The 15249-nt window shown below is 32.7% G+C and overlaps 1 protein-coding gene across 1 annotated transcript; it reads left to right on the plus strand.

Annotated features, from left to right (window-relative positions):
- The first annotated feature begins 12638 nt into the window (after positions 1–12638).
- On the plus strand, positions 12639–14984 carry LOC137818936 (protein OCTOPUS). The gene has a single exon (XM_068622599.2). It carries the CDS (start codon positions 12873–12875, stop codon positions 14817–14819), a length of 1947 nt encoding a protein of 648 aa, XP_068478700.2. The 5' UTR covers positions 12639–12872; the 3' UTR covers positions 14820–14984.
- The last annotated feature ends 265 nt before the right edge of the window (positions 14985–15249 follow it).

A 15249-nucleotide genomic window follows, 5' to 3' on the forward strand; every position in this document is an offset into this window, starting at 1 on the left:
ATATATTTATGATGATGTAAAAATGAAAAAGGAGAAAGTAAAACTGTATAAATGTTTTATTAAGTTATAGAAAATTTATCACATTTTTAATTTTTTTACATAAAAAATTAAAAGAAATGAAAATGAAAGGGTAGTTATTCCATACCATAATAGATTTTGTCTTTGATTTTTTTTTTAATACAAACTAAGAAAAGTTAATAAGTAGATGGAATAATATAACGATTATGCTTGTAAAATTAATCATATAATAATTAAGCTATTTATTGTTCTTTACCCATCATTAATGTTATAAAAAATAAATGAAAAAAAGTAATGAATATTCATTAAAAAGATAAAATTATGCTTATAAAAATTATTATAAATTAAATATAAGGAACATAGTATTTTAAATATGTAGTTTGTGTGGTGTTTTAAAATTTCGTATTGTTCTATCACAAATTGAGAGGTCACTTAGAAAGGAACACATAATTTTTCGGTAAAAGCAACGTTCACATCAAAATACAGGTTAATAATATTAATTTTATTAAAGGTTACAAAACACAATTTAATTCGACCTACCGTAACCATAACACCCAATAGAAAAATATAAATTAGAGAAAATATACATAATAAAAGGTAATGATTGTTTAAACTCTAAATTAACTAATTCGATCGATCTTATATAATTTGAACGTCAAAATATATTTATAAATATCCTATTAACTCGAATCAACAAAGAAGATGAATGGATCTAGAAGAACAAACTTTTTTTAATTTTTAAGAACATATATCCTATTATTTAACTTATTTTATATAGAATAGAAGTAAGAAAAGTGAGAAATGATAAATGGTTGAAAATAGTTAGTGTGATTATGAACAATAATTAGGCAAAGATATATAATTGGACAACATGATTGAAATTGGATATAATGGCCTCCACAATCATAACTAAAATCTATAGATTGGATGCGCACGCTCAACTATATAATATATATATATATACACTATTGCTTTGGTTGCCAAGAACTAGCTGTTATCAATTACAAAATAAATAAATAATAATAATAATTTATATTTTTAATAAGATTTTGATTTTTTAAGTGTTTTCTAAATTTAAATATTTTTAATTAATTTTTTATTAATTATTAAAAAATTATAATTTTTAATTAAATTTTTATCTTCTATTTTTTTTAATTAGGTGATTTAAGTATTATCATCATCTTATTTATTTGTCTTTGCATATTAAAAAAAACGTGAAGTACTAAAATTTATTAAAAATGATATTAACAATTAATATAAAATGACAAGTATTTTTTGTTAAATGACAAGTACCACTTTAAAATAAGATTTGACAATAAGAGTTAATATTTTTATCATTAACAAACAATCAACATCTTTTACGGTCAGAGCAAAGTTACTTCATTTTCAAATAAGCAATTGAATTTTATAGGACCAAAATCATGAACTTGTCAAATTGGTCAAAAGTAAATTTAAGGTTTAACCATTTTTTTAACTATCATTTTCATCATTTAATTAAATTTTATTTTTATTTTATTTTATTTTCTTAACCCTATAAGAAAATCATGAAATATAAACTAATTTTTAAAGACCAAAATAATTAGTTGCAATAGTAACTAAATTAGAGACATTCTAGAAACTAAAAAAAAATTGGTTTCTAAATTAGTTTCTATTATTGTTAAATAGTTTCTAAATTGGTATCTAATTAGCAACCAAGATTTTAGAAACCAAATTTAAAAACTAAATAATTGGTAATAGTTAAAAATTTGGTTGCTAATTAGATATCAATTTAGAAATTATTTAATAATAATAAAAACTATTTTAAAAACTAATTTTTTATTTAATTTTTAAAATGATCTCTAATTTAGTTATTATGGTAACTAATTATTTTGCTTTCTAAAAATGAGTTTCTATTTCATGATTTTCTTGTAGTGTAAGAAATAAATTCATATAATTTCATGTATTAGTGTTACAATAATAATACGTGATATTTGTTTAAAATAATAGATCAAATTAAAAATACTCAAAAAAATACAAAAAGAAAACTTTTAAAAAAATTATCATAAAAGAAGAGAAAGATTATTAAATATAAGTTTTTTTTTTTTTGTTTAACTTTAAATCAATGAGTTCAAGTGTAGTCTACTACTTGGAACATATTATATTATATTATATGAATGGGTGTGTAGCAATAATCATGATTAAGGAAAATAGGGTTAGGGAAATTGAGTTCAAAACAAAACATTGCATCTAAAGCCAACTCATTTCACGTGGGTTATATATGAAATAGGTAAAAATTAAAGCTCAAGATAACCTTTTATATGAAAAGTAAAAAGCTTTATTCATATGCAAACCACAAGGAAGCATCAAGAAAATAAAAAAATTAAGGTGGATCTTCTACCTAAACCCTCTCTACATGTGAAGTAACTTTTTCATAAATAATTATAGGAAAAGAAAGATAAGATTAATTTTATAGAAACTATTTTCTAATTTATAAAAAAAACTGATTTTATATGTTATTATTTTTTATTCTATGAATACTTATATAGAAATTTTATGGAAGTTAGATGATTCGGAACGGATCCTTTATGCATGTGCATAAACATTTATTAGCATATTCTTTAGTTTGAACATTCTTGAAATCCGAACTTCAAGTAGTCAAAAGCCCCTTTCCAGCACTTATCTGATTTCGTTGTTGAAAACTTATTGGTGAATCATAATGTTCTTACTCTCATCTTTTCGGTATATTTAGCTATTTCTTAAAGGAGTAATGTCTAACATATTTATTTTAATAAGTGGACAAGAGTTACGATATTTCTAAAAAATATATATGGGTTGGATATATCTGAAATGTTTTATTTTATTTATTATTTGTTAATAAAAAAAACTAAAAGAGTAATGTGTAACACATATTCTCATATTATTTCTTTTGTGTTGACATTGTAGAGTGGATGTAACAACTACTAATACAGTTCATGATACTGATGCATATGCTGATAATGTTGTTATACTTGCTAATTTTGTTGTTACTTGTGTTTATGTTATTATATTTCCTTTTTCATACATTCAACCAATTCTTTAGGACACTAGTACAAAAGTTTAAAACAATAACTCATTATTTAATGTGTTTTTACGGTCAGACGCTGTCTTTCAAAATTCATGGACATTTTTTAAATTAACTTGATTTACAAAGGCAGCTATTTGTAATAGTTGCATTCTTAAATCAAGCGCTTTGATTTAAGAATGTGGCTATTATGTTTTGTCTTATGTCATTGCTAAGGTCATTGTTTTATTGGGAATGTTTTTGTTTGCTCTCTACTGTATCTTCCTCGTCGTTGTTGCCGCCTTACTCCGTCGTGTATTTGCGTTTCATTGGAAAAAATTTATTTGCGTTTTATGAACTTTTCTTTATGTTCTTAGTTATCAAGCCTTCCAATATCAATCCATTATTTGTATTTTTTTTTCAGAACATGTTACATTCAGATTGGGATGAAATACTAAGAATGTGAAGAGGTATGATATTCATGCACCAAGAGATCAAAAGAAATGTTAAAATGATGACTTGTTCTTCGAAAAAGATCAAAGTTGAGAACTTTGATAAGAAACCCAAACAATAGCAAAAAAGAAAAGAAACCCTAAGCGTCATTCGTAAATGCGATTTATAAATGCGGTTATAGCATTTATAAATGCGGTTATACCTTGTCTTCTTTGAGAATGGTTGTCGTAGTTATGAGCACTTCCAGTTCTTGTACTAGGGCGGATTCCCACTCAAATCTTTCCCGTCTCCACCTTAACTGCCAACACCAACCCGACTCTTCCCACAACCCTACCTCTCCCACCTTGTGCCCCTGATTTAAAGACAACGAGAATAATCTGGGGAACAAAGTTTTGAGATTACCATTACCAATCCACACATCCTCCCAGAACCTAATTTTATCTCCACATCCTAACTTCCATCCAATTTCTTTATGAAACCACCCTTCACCTTCACCCTCCCTACATACTTTGTTTAAGTCTCTCCACCACCATGATTGAAGTTTGACCGGAGTCTGCACTTCCGAGCCATACTTCGAATCTAGTAATTCCTTCCATCTCCCTTTCTCTTCCGAAATGTATCTCCACCTCCATTTAGCCAGAAGAGCTGCATTAAACTTTCGAATCTCTCTCACACCCAGACCACCCTCCTCTCTATTTTTGCACACAACTTCCCACCTTACCCAAGAGATAGACGTCTTCTCCTTCCCCCAACCCCAAAGAAACCTCCTTTGGATTCTGGTGATACTCTTGCAGATCGACGCCGGTGCTTTATACATAGATAAGTAGTAGAGCGGGACAGAGGAGAGAACCGATTTGATTAAGCACACCCTCCCTGCCATGGATAGGAATCTGCCCTTCCACACATTGAGTCGGTCTTTTAACTTGTTTAGCACAGGCTCCCAAAACTTGCTTGTCCTGGGATTCCCTCCTACTTCAAGGCCCAAATACTTGAAAGGTATCCCCATTTGAGCACAGTTGAGGGTCTTAGCATAGCAATCTAAGATGTTTCTTTGGACATTGATGTCTGCTAGTTTTGACTTGTGAAAATTTATCTTCAGACCTGAAGCTAACTCAAAACCCCTGAGTATTGCCTTCAACGTCACCACATTAGAGTAGGAATCCTCACAGAAGAACATGGTGTCATCTGCGAACTGCAAGATACTCAGCTCAACCTTCTTCCTCCCAATCTTAAGGCCTAATAGTAGATTCGCCTTAGTAGCTTGTCTCACAAGACCTGTCAAGCCTTCTACTACCAATATGAACAAGAAGGGGGCAAGAGGATCGCCCTGCCTCAGCCCTCTGGAAGGTTTAAATTCCTCCGTCGGGCTCCCGTTTACAAGCACTGAAACGGTGGAACTTTCCATGCAACCTCTAACCCAGCTAATCCATTTATTTTGAAACCCCAACCTTTGGAGCATGTCATAGAGAAATTCCCATCTTACCGAATCATACGCTTTCTCAAAATCCACCTTCAGACACAAGCCACTCCCCCCACCCCTCCTTATATCCTCTACTACTTCATTGGCCATTAGCACACTGTCTAGAATCCCTCTGTTCTTAACAAAAGCTGATTGGCTATCATCAACTATTGAGGAGATGACGATCCTGATTCTGCCAGCCAACACCTTAGAGATGATTTTGTACATAGCCCCTACTAACGAAATAGGTCGATATTGCTCCAATTTGATAGGGTCCCTAATCTTCGGGACTAAAGCAATGAAGGATGCGTTGCATCCCGTCGGTAGGGCACCTGTAGCATGGAAAAGATTCATAATTGCCATTACCTCCTCTTTTACAAAGTCCCAACTTTCCTTAATGAAGTTGAAGTTAAAACCGTCAGGTCCTGGGCTCTTAGAACCTTCACATTGCCACACAACATCCCTTACTTCTTCCTCAGAGAACACTTTTAGAAGGCTCATGCTGTCTTCCCAAGGATTTTCCCAAGACCTAAGGATTTTCTCCATCCCAGGTACCATAGGTAATGACATATTTGATAATGATATGCTTGATCTAGGAGTGTCTAACAATGATATGGCCCTATCCAGTTTCACCTCCTTATCTCTTGGGCCTTGAAAATTATTAGTGTTTTGATACAATTGGCCAACAAAAGCATTGCCAACCTTGCAAGACTAATAGAAGATGTGTTGGTGCACTGGCCAACAACTTGGGTAGACCTTTCTTGAAAATGGCACGCACTAAGATTGACGTTCATGCTAGCATACTGACCATGGAGTTTGGGGATCGTCTAGCGAAATTCAACATACTAAACAATGCAAAATAGCTTCAAAATACTTTTGTTTTCTACACTCACATAATCATTTGTTTGGTAGATGACATTTTCTTGATTTCTTAAAGGGTTTTGATTTTTCTGAATTATAAAAAAAAATCATACTTTTACTTGTAATTCATATACTAGATCGTCTATCTGTCAAATATGTGTTGAGATAGACAAATATGTATTGTCTGATGATATAGCTTATAATGTAGATGTTGGTAGTACTACACCAGTATTGTTTACCATATGATAGTAAACAAACACAACTTTATCAGTTGTTCAAAAATCTAACCCAATTGAGTTCAGGTTACTGGATTTTTTGAACCACCACCATCCATTGTTCAACCAACACTGAGGGAGTTGGAATCACTCTTAACAACTAATTTTGGTACTAAAAACACTTGTGATTTAAGTTGTGATTCTTCTATTTGTGAGACATGTGTTGAGATAAATCAATTTCTAACTATTGATTATGAAAACAGTGATACATGATCTTATTTTGATATACCTACAGAGTCAATAGAAAAAGAATCTACTTAATCACAAATGACTCTAAATTGGTTTCTATTATGGAGCTAATGTCACTAGAGGAAGAGAAAACACTACCAATCAATCATGTAGATGATAGAAGTGAAGAAGAGGAAGATAATGGTTTTCCCTCCTTGAAGTTTTTTAGACGATCTTTAACACAATCACCACCACTTTCTAGGTAAAGCACATATCACTCATCTCATCGTCTACACCAGCTAGACCGTTTATCGTAGTTGGAATGTCTACCCCACTACAACTCAACCTTCCACCCAACATACATCCCCTCCACCTTAGCAAAACTACCTCGCCCAAACCTTATTATGTACATATATGCAATCATCAAGACCATTAGAAAGTCGCCTTTACCATCTCTTGAAGAGATAAATGTTGTAAAAATCCACGAATAATATGCTATCCAAAAAGACTTGCCAACTAATTTCTTTTATCATAGTAAAATTGTAAAAAATTAATTATGTATGATAAGATAAAATTTAGAATATTTATAATTCTTAAAATATAATTAAATTAACAATCACATTATATTAAATATGTTAAAAAGAGACTTTACCATTTCCATTTTTTTAGAAAGTAGAAAAAAAAATTAGAATCAAATTTATTTAGAGAAAAATAATTGTAACATCCTAATATTTTAAAAGTATTTTTTAATTAATATAGAAATTTAAATATTTTTTTTATAATAATTATGAAACAAATGATATGTAAATATATTATTACGGAAACCTATATAAAATATTAATCCTAAGTGAATGATATATTGATTTACGTAATTTGAATGTATTTTTTCCCTTACTCATTATACATTTTTTAAGGAGGTTGTTTTTTTTCTTTTTGTTACATCTAAAACTTATCTTTATTTATTATAAAGGTTTTCAAACATTAGCTATCACACTATTCCATTCCATTTCGTATATGTGTTCTGTTGTCTCACTTTTCCATATATATTGTTATTTACAGGAAATAAGGGTAATTAAATAATAATAATATAAAATAGTATAATAATACATTATTAATAAGAAGAAGAAGAAAATAATAATAATAATACTAAAAATAAGAAAAATAAGAAAATTGGAAATAATAATAATTTAATAAATTTGAATCAAATTAAATCTTTCGGTAAGTTTAAATTTTCAATCCAAATTGCATCTTGTACCCGTTCGAATTATCATTAAATTCTTTTAAAAATAAATAAAGATTTTGATTGCTCTTTGTCTATGGAGAAAAGAGAGATGAAAAAGAAAATCAGAAAGAGGAATGAAAGGGAGAAAGAGAAGTAAAAGAGAGATGAAATTTGAAAGCAAAACGTGGAAAATAATGTAGAAGGAGACCCTTTTTCTTTCTTTCAGTGGCGTGATTTATTTTCACTTTCTCTCAACTGGAATATTCCAAAATCAAAATCATCCCCATCAAACAACAAGTAAAGGGACAAAAACAATATGACGAAGGAAAAACAACAAACACAAATAAATTTCATAATAATAACATTAATAATTATTATTGTTCTACTCATATAAGTATTTTGGTATGATCCTTAGTCATACTTAGAAATTTTAGAATTAGATTAGTTTCTTGATATTGAGATAGTGTTTAAATCTCGAATACGTTAGAAAATAACATCGTTAGAGTTAATCATCGCATCTAAGATATTGTCTGTTTTAAAATTTGAAGTTTCGTCACGATTTTGTCTTTAAAAGATACTTAAATGGACTAACAGAGAAAAATATATTTAAAATGTCATTGACATGGACTCCTAAACGATGCGAGACTAGACTATTAGGTGTACATAATCACAAATACCATAATTTTTGTTTAAAATTCTAAATAATTTGATTGTTCTCTACTACTACGTAATTAATTATATTTTCTTTTAATAATAATAATAAGATATTTAAATAAAAAAAATCATGTGTTTCATTATTATGTTGTAACTTAGGGTTTACTATTAACACATATACTTATTGCATTTTTTTAGTTAGTGTGGTGTTGGAGATCCCACATCGACTAAAGATGATGACAATTCATTGTATATAAGTTGGTGCAAACCTCCCCTCATGAGTCGGTTTTATGAGGTTAAGTTAGACTTAAAGTCCACTCCGTAATATGCTATCAGAACCATTTAAAGGCTATCCTAGCGAGTGTTTGTTGGGTTTATCAGGCCACTCGCTATCGGATCGTTATCGGGACAATCTCATGAACTGATTTTATGGGGTTGAGTTAGGTTTAAAGTCCGTTGACATCGTAATATATGGATACTACTAAGATCTTAAAAGAATAATAACACACTATTTTCATAGAATAAAGTTTAGAGAGAAATGAATGTACCTAAAAAAGAAGTTGCATTGGAAGTTTGGTGAGAAATGGAGGAAAATGAGAAAAGAAAAAGGTTATTTTGGTAAGAAGGGCATTGGATAAGATTGCGATGTATAAGCACTAAGGTGGTCCTAATGTCCTATGATATAGTCGTCGTGCATGCCTACGATGGTGTGGTCTGCTCATATATACTGTTTTTATGATTATTTGTGTGCTCGTGCACTTCCTCACCAGACACAAATATGGTCCCAAAAAAGAAAGACAACTCAGATCTTCATTTCGATCCTCCTCTTATAAATTCCAAATCAAAATCAAAATTATATTATATTCATCCAAACAAAACATTCTTCATCTTTTCTTTTGATCATTCATACATTCAATTTCCTTGCATAGTACAATTCTACATTTCCCTCTCTATAGATTCCTCAACTGCTCCAACCTGTCATAAGGGGACCTCATCTTTACATCACTTTCCTTACCCTGCTACAAAAATTATATCTTAATTTATGCTTTTCATTTTTATAATATTTTATTACCATTTTCTTAAGAATCTTGAAAACGATGATTATCTTGATTTGTGTTTTATTTACTGTTATAACTCATGTTCATTTGATGCTTTATAATAGGTGAAATATTTGTCTTAACTACTGTGAAAAAAATCAGATTTAGGATCTTCTCATTTTTTATGTGATGATAAGTTTGCTAACTTAGATTTTATTCATAGAAAATATTTTCATTGGTATAATAAGCTTATATCTAATCTTTACTTAGAGTTTTTTTTATTAATAGGTATTATATATGTATCGTTTTTGTTAATATATAAATTTTGGTATAGTTTCTCACATCTATATTTTTTATTTTCTTTTCTTTTTCTTATAATAATACTTTTTAATGCGATAACATATAATTGTTGTTATTGAGATGTTAAATGATACCATGATAGCTTTTATAAAAAAAAAAATTATAATCTAAAACTTGGTGACACTACATTCAGTAGATGTTTGAATGATAGGTAAAATTGTATGAATTCACAGTGTAGAAAAATGGAAAAAGAAAAGAGATAAAAACAAAAAATGATAGAACAAAAGGCACAATCCCCAATCCCCATCACCTTTAGTAAAAACAACAACCTCTCATTGTTTATTTTCTGTAAATAGTGACAAGTTCTGACCCCATAGAACTCCCCACTCCACACCTAAAGTTAAAGCATCCATCTTTATTTAAAAAAAAAAATAAAAGTTAAAGTAGCAACCCAAACAAAACCTAAAGGAACCACGTCAGAGACAATACTAATAATATTCATAGTAACTGATAACGAGATCTTATTATAACACCAATTACATGACTTACTTTATAGATTAAGAAATGTAATTTGTGAGTCTATATTGATATTAAATAATTTACACTTAATTTTAAATATTTTTTTTTTCTTATATTCACTCAGTTAAAAGATTGTCTTCTCAAATAATTGTTAAAAGTTTTGATTTTCCGTCTCGATCGAAGATGAAGTATTTATTAAAGGGTACTCTGATTTTTAAATTAAAATTCGGTATATAGTGGTTGGAGTATTAATTGTTATTAAATATGATATTAATATTATTTTTAAAAATGTATTTATAGAGATAATTGGGTACATGTGCATGTGGGTCGATATTTAGTAAATCTTATGATTAAGCGAAGTTTAATACATATCTGTTATGCTTGATTGATTATGTTAAAATAATCTATGTGTCTTCAATATCTAAACGTTTCATCTTATGTCAATACTTCTAAACTATATAATTGCGGTAATTTGGTGACCTATCTTGACTTTTCTTCAATCATTTATGTACACTTAATTAACTTGTAATTTTTTTTATTTTATATTTAATTATTGTATAAAATAGTACCAACTATTTTAATGAGTAGAATAAAAAAATATTTTGAAGATTGTGTTACTTGAAATTACTTAAAAAAATTAAATTTTTATAAATAACTTTGAAATGTCATAAAAAGAATAATTTTATTATTTATATCAGGACAAAGAAATAAAAAATAAACCATTGTTAATATAATTTTAAAATAACTATCTTAGAATTCAACAAATTTATCGAATATTATTGTAAGATAACAATATAAAAACTTAGCACGAATAATTTTCTCTTATGAATATGTTAAGAATGACTTTTATGGTAATTATAATAAAATTAATACTTTTATTATTTATATCAGGACAAAGAAATAAAAAATAAACCATTGTTAATATAATTTTAAAATAACTATCTTAGAATTCAACAAATTTATCGAATATTATTGTAAGATAACAATATAAAAACTTAGCACGAATAATTTTCTCTTATGAATATGTTAAGAATGACTTTTATGGTAATTATAATAAAATTAATACTTTTATTCGTGAAAAATGATAAAAATTAAATACATTATTTTGATTAATTCTTTAATCAAATTTAGACTTTTATGTCATTAATTTATATAATAAATAATTCTATTAAATATTAAAATACTATAAAGAAAAACTCTAATTGTATGTAAAAATATAACATAAACATTACCACATGCATCTATTTGTCATTACAATTTTTATACATTAAATTGTTTTTTGAGTCATCTATGTTACTTTAATCTATATATTGTTTCCTTAATAAACAGATTTTAAAATCCTAATTCTTTTTAATTAACAATTATTATTCCACATTAGCTTTTAAATTATACACTTATTACACTTCAATGCAAGGAGAAATTCCAAATTCTCGGTAACCGACCCTACACTTTCCTTTACGTAGTTGCTTCCAAATACTTCATCACACATTCCATATAAAAATTTAAATATTAAATTTGGTTCTCCAAAAAATAATACAATCACATAGGTTATAATTAAGCTTGCTATATAAATGAACCATTAAAAAAATATTTATTTATACATAAATTGAATTGTAATACGTATAAAAAAAATATAATATTGAATATCCACACATCTAAGTTAGATTTCGCTTGAGGTCGATTTAGACCATATCACACTTAAGCAGGTTAAATATTAAATAGTGCATTTTTAATTACAGATTAAATTTTTAATCAGACCCAATAATAGAGGGTTCATAATATTTATATAAATATTGTAAACATTTTTGTTCTCGAACGAATGTTGGGTCCTAGAGAACGATTGCTCTTCCATTCTCTTTGGTCGGTCGTTATCACTGTTAACTTCCTGCTTCATCTTCCTCCTCTTGGTCATCTGGTTTCATAGGTTGGGACGATACCTGCAGAAGCACTATAACGCTCAAGTCAGTTAGGATGTAGGAACTCGAGTGTCAGAGTACTTTAGATAATGATGTACCTGGTTCTTGGAATTTGCGTTATTTATATTACCTTAATGGGTCTTCGTTGACGGGTCGGATTCGTGTTTAAGGTTGTGTGTAAATAGCCTTTAATTGTGGATTAACCTTGCTAACTTTGTCAACCCATGGCTCGTCGTCATGGGTCGGTCGGTCACGTGTTGTCAAGTGACCTTTTCATTGTGGTTAATTGGTTGAATGGTCGAGTTTCTGACAGACTCACTAAGTCAATCGGTCGTCCTAGTACAACTCTCAAAGGATAGTCCTAGTACAACTCTCAAAGGATCATGTATGTTATCTTCTAGTACTAAACACTAAATGTCAAGTGTCAGAAATTTGACTTGAACATAGGAATACCTTTTACAGATACCATTTTAATCCAAAATTGACTAAAACTGAAAGTTGAAGAGGGAGAGTGGTAGAAGATCAATTGAAAAAAAAGAGTGAGATGCAGGCCGATAAAAAAATTTCAGTTTTCTTCCCGTCCCCCCAATCCCTTTCAAGAACATAATTAATATCTAATTTTATATGAAAGTTTAAAAAATTTATTGAAATGAAAATTTGAATAGATTAATATTCTATATTATTATTTTATTTTAAAGATTGGTCCACATAGTATAAACCTTAATTTTGTGTCACGCCACGGCACTTTTGTTTTCTCGCTGTCCCTGGGAACCAAACAGTGCCACCAACCTTCACAACCTTTCACTGTCATCACATCACTCTCTCTCTCTCTCTCTCTTCCTTTCTCTGTCATCACTCCACACAGACAAATCACACTCCTCACTCATTCTTCTTCTTCTTCTTCACTTTCTCTTTCACTTCATTCTTCATAACATGACCAAACCTCAAACATCTTTTCCTTACTTCCGGTTATGAATCCCCCCCAACCGCCGCAGCCCCACCGTCCCTCCACCTCCTGCCCCCGCCACCCCGACGAAGCCTTCACCGGCTTCTGTCCCTCATGCCTCTGCGAACGCCTCGCTCTCCTCGACCCCAACAACAACAACACCCCAGCCACTGCCCGAAAACCCCCTTCCACCGCCGCCGCCGCTCTTAAAGCCCTCTTCCGCCCACCTGCCCTCCCCGAGCTCCGCCGCACCAAGTCCTTCTCCGCCTCCAAAAACGAACCTTTCTCCACCTCCTTCGAACCCCAGCGCAAATCCTGCGACGTCCGCGTCCGCAGCACCCTCTCCAACCTCTTCCACCAAGACCTGAACCCCCAAAACGACAACCCCCCACAACGAAACGACATTCACCCACGTGTTCTCGACCACCCCGAAGATAAACGAGAAGCCCAGGAAGAAGAAGAAGAGAAAGACGAGATCAGGGTTGTGGAGGAGCCCAAGCCCAATGTGAACGAAATAGTTGAAGTCATTGAAGAAGCTGAAGTTGAAGTTGAAGAGATAGAGGAAGAGAAAGAAGAGGAAGAAGAGCTTGTTGCTATCGTTGAAGAAGAAGAGGAGGAGCTGAAGACAATGAAGGACCACATCGACCTTGACTCGTCACAAGCCAAGCAGCAAAAAGCGCGTGACTTCAAGGACCTCGCCGGAAGCTTCTTCTCCGCGGCGTCGGTTTTCAGCAAGAAGTTGCAGAAGTGGCGGCAGAAGCAGAAAGCGAAGAAGCGGAGGAACGGCGCTCTTCCGGTGGAGAAGCCGATCGGGCGCCAGTTCCGCGACACGCAGTCGGAGATCGCCGACTACGGCTTCGGGCGGCGGTCTTGCGACACCGATCCGCGGTTCTCCCTCGACGCTGGGCGGTTCTCGCTCGACGCCGGGCAGTTCTCGCTTGACGCGGGGAGGATGTCGTTCGACGACCCTCGGTACTCGCTGGAGGAGCCGCGGGCGTCGTGGGACGGATACTTGCTCGGCCGGAGCAACTTTCCGAGGATGCCGACGATGCTCTCGGTGGTGGAAGACGCGCCGATAGCACCGGTGCAGCATGTGGTGAGGACCGATACACAGATTCCGGTGGAGGAGCCGGTGAATGAGGACGAGGGTGTTCCTGGTGGGAATACACAGACTAGGGAGTATTACTCTGATTCCGGTTCCAGGAGGAGAAAGAGTCTTGATAGGTCTAGTTCGGTTAGGAAGAGTGTTAGTTTGGAGGTGGATGAGCTGAGTAACAATGGAAGTGGTGCTGTGAATGGGAATGGGAATGGGAATTTGAATGTGAATGTGAATGTGAATGCTAAGGTGGCTCCTTCTGGGGTGGATTATGTGCAGGGTGTGAAAATGGGGTTTAATGAAAGGGATTTCGGGTCGAATTCAATGCGGGAAGATTGCTGTTCTGAGAAGATGTTTGATGTGGGGGTGATTGGGAATGGAGATGGGAAGGGAGGGAAGAAGGGGCGGCGATGGCGGTGGAGCATATGGGGGTTTATTCACCGGCGGGGTGGGAACAAGGATGAGGATGAGGATAGGTATAGCAGGGTGAATGGGGTGGAGAGGTCTTATTCGGAGACGTGGGGTGGTGATGGCAGAGGTGGTGGTGGTGGTTTTAATGGGAGGATGTTGAGAAGCAATAGTAGTGTGAGTTGGAGGAATGGTCAAGGGGTTGGAAATGGTGGTGGTGGGGTGTTTGGGGGTTTCAGGAGGAATGGTGTGCAGGGTAATGGGAATGGGAATGGGAATGGGAAGAAGGGGAAAGAGGAGTTTGTGTTGGAAAGGAATAGGAGTGCAAGGTATTCTCCCAACAACATTGACAATGGTCTCTTGAGGTTTTACTTGACCCCCATGAGGGGAAGCAGAAGAAATGGGTCTGTGAAAAGTCGATCAAATCAAACACATTCTATTGCAAGAAGTGTGCTTGGATTGTATTGACATGGAAGAAGATCCACAAGGTGTTCTTTTGGTTTCATGTTGTTAGTTTTGCTCTGCATTTCTTGTGTAAACCACACATGCCCTATGTATTATTACTATTACTATTCTTCTTCTTCTTCTTGATGGTTGGTTGGTTGGTTAAAGCACCCTGCATTTTTTCTTTTACACTGCCTACCATGCTTCTTCAGTTTAGTTTTTTCAGTGTTTCTGCTTTTGCTCTACGCTGCTGGGGTTAGTGAATAGTGACCTTAAAACTCTTCCTTCACACACACCATGTTCACTTACTTTAATTTGCCTGAAAATAAATGAGACATGTGGCTAGATTCATGGCGCCACTCAAAATATGCTTTGTCTTTGAACCTGATATGGTTTCTTTTTCTGTCTTTATGCTGCAAAAGCAATGCTGATTGGCGTAGGATCGGAAGGGTTA

Source organism: Phaseolus vulgaris, chromosome 10, assembly GCF_051622355.1.
Source record: "Phaseolus vulgaris cultivar YP4 chromosome 10, ASM5162235v1, whole genome shotgun sequence".
Taxonomy (NCBI): Eukaryota; Viridiplantae; Streptophyta; class Magnoliopsida; order Fabales; family Fabaceae; genus Phaseolus; species Phaseolus vulgaris.

Bases quoted from the DNA above. Each gene is read 5' to 3' on its own strand.
- LOC137818936 (XM_068622599.2), top strand. From the start codon at position 12,873: ATGAATCCCCCCCAACCGCCGCAGCCCCACCGTCCCTCCACCTCCTGC.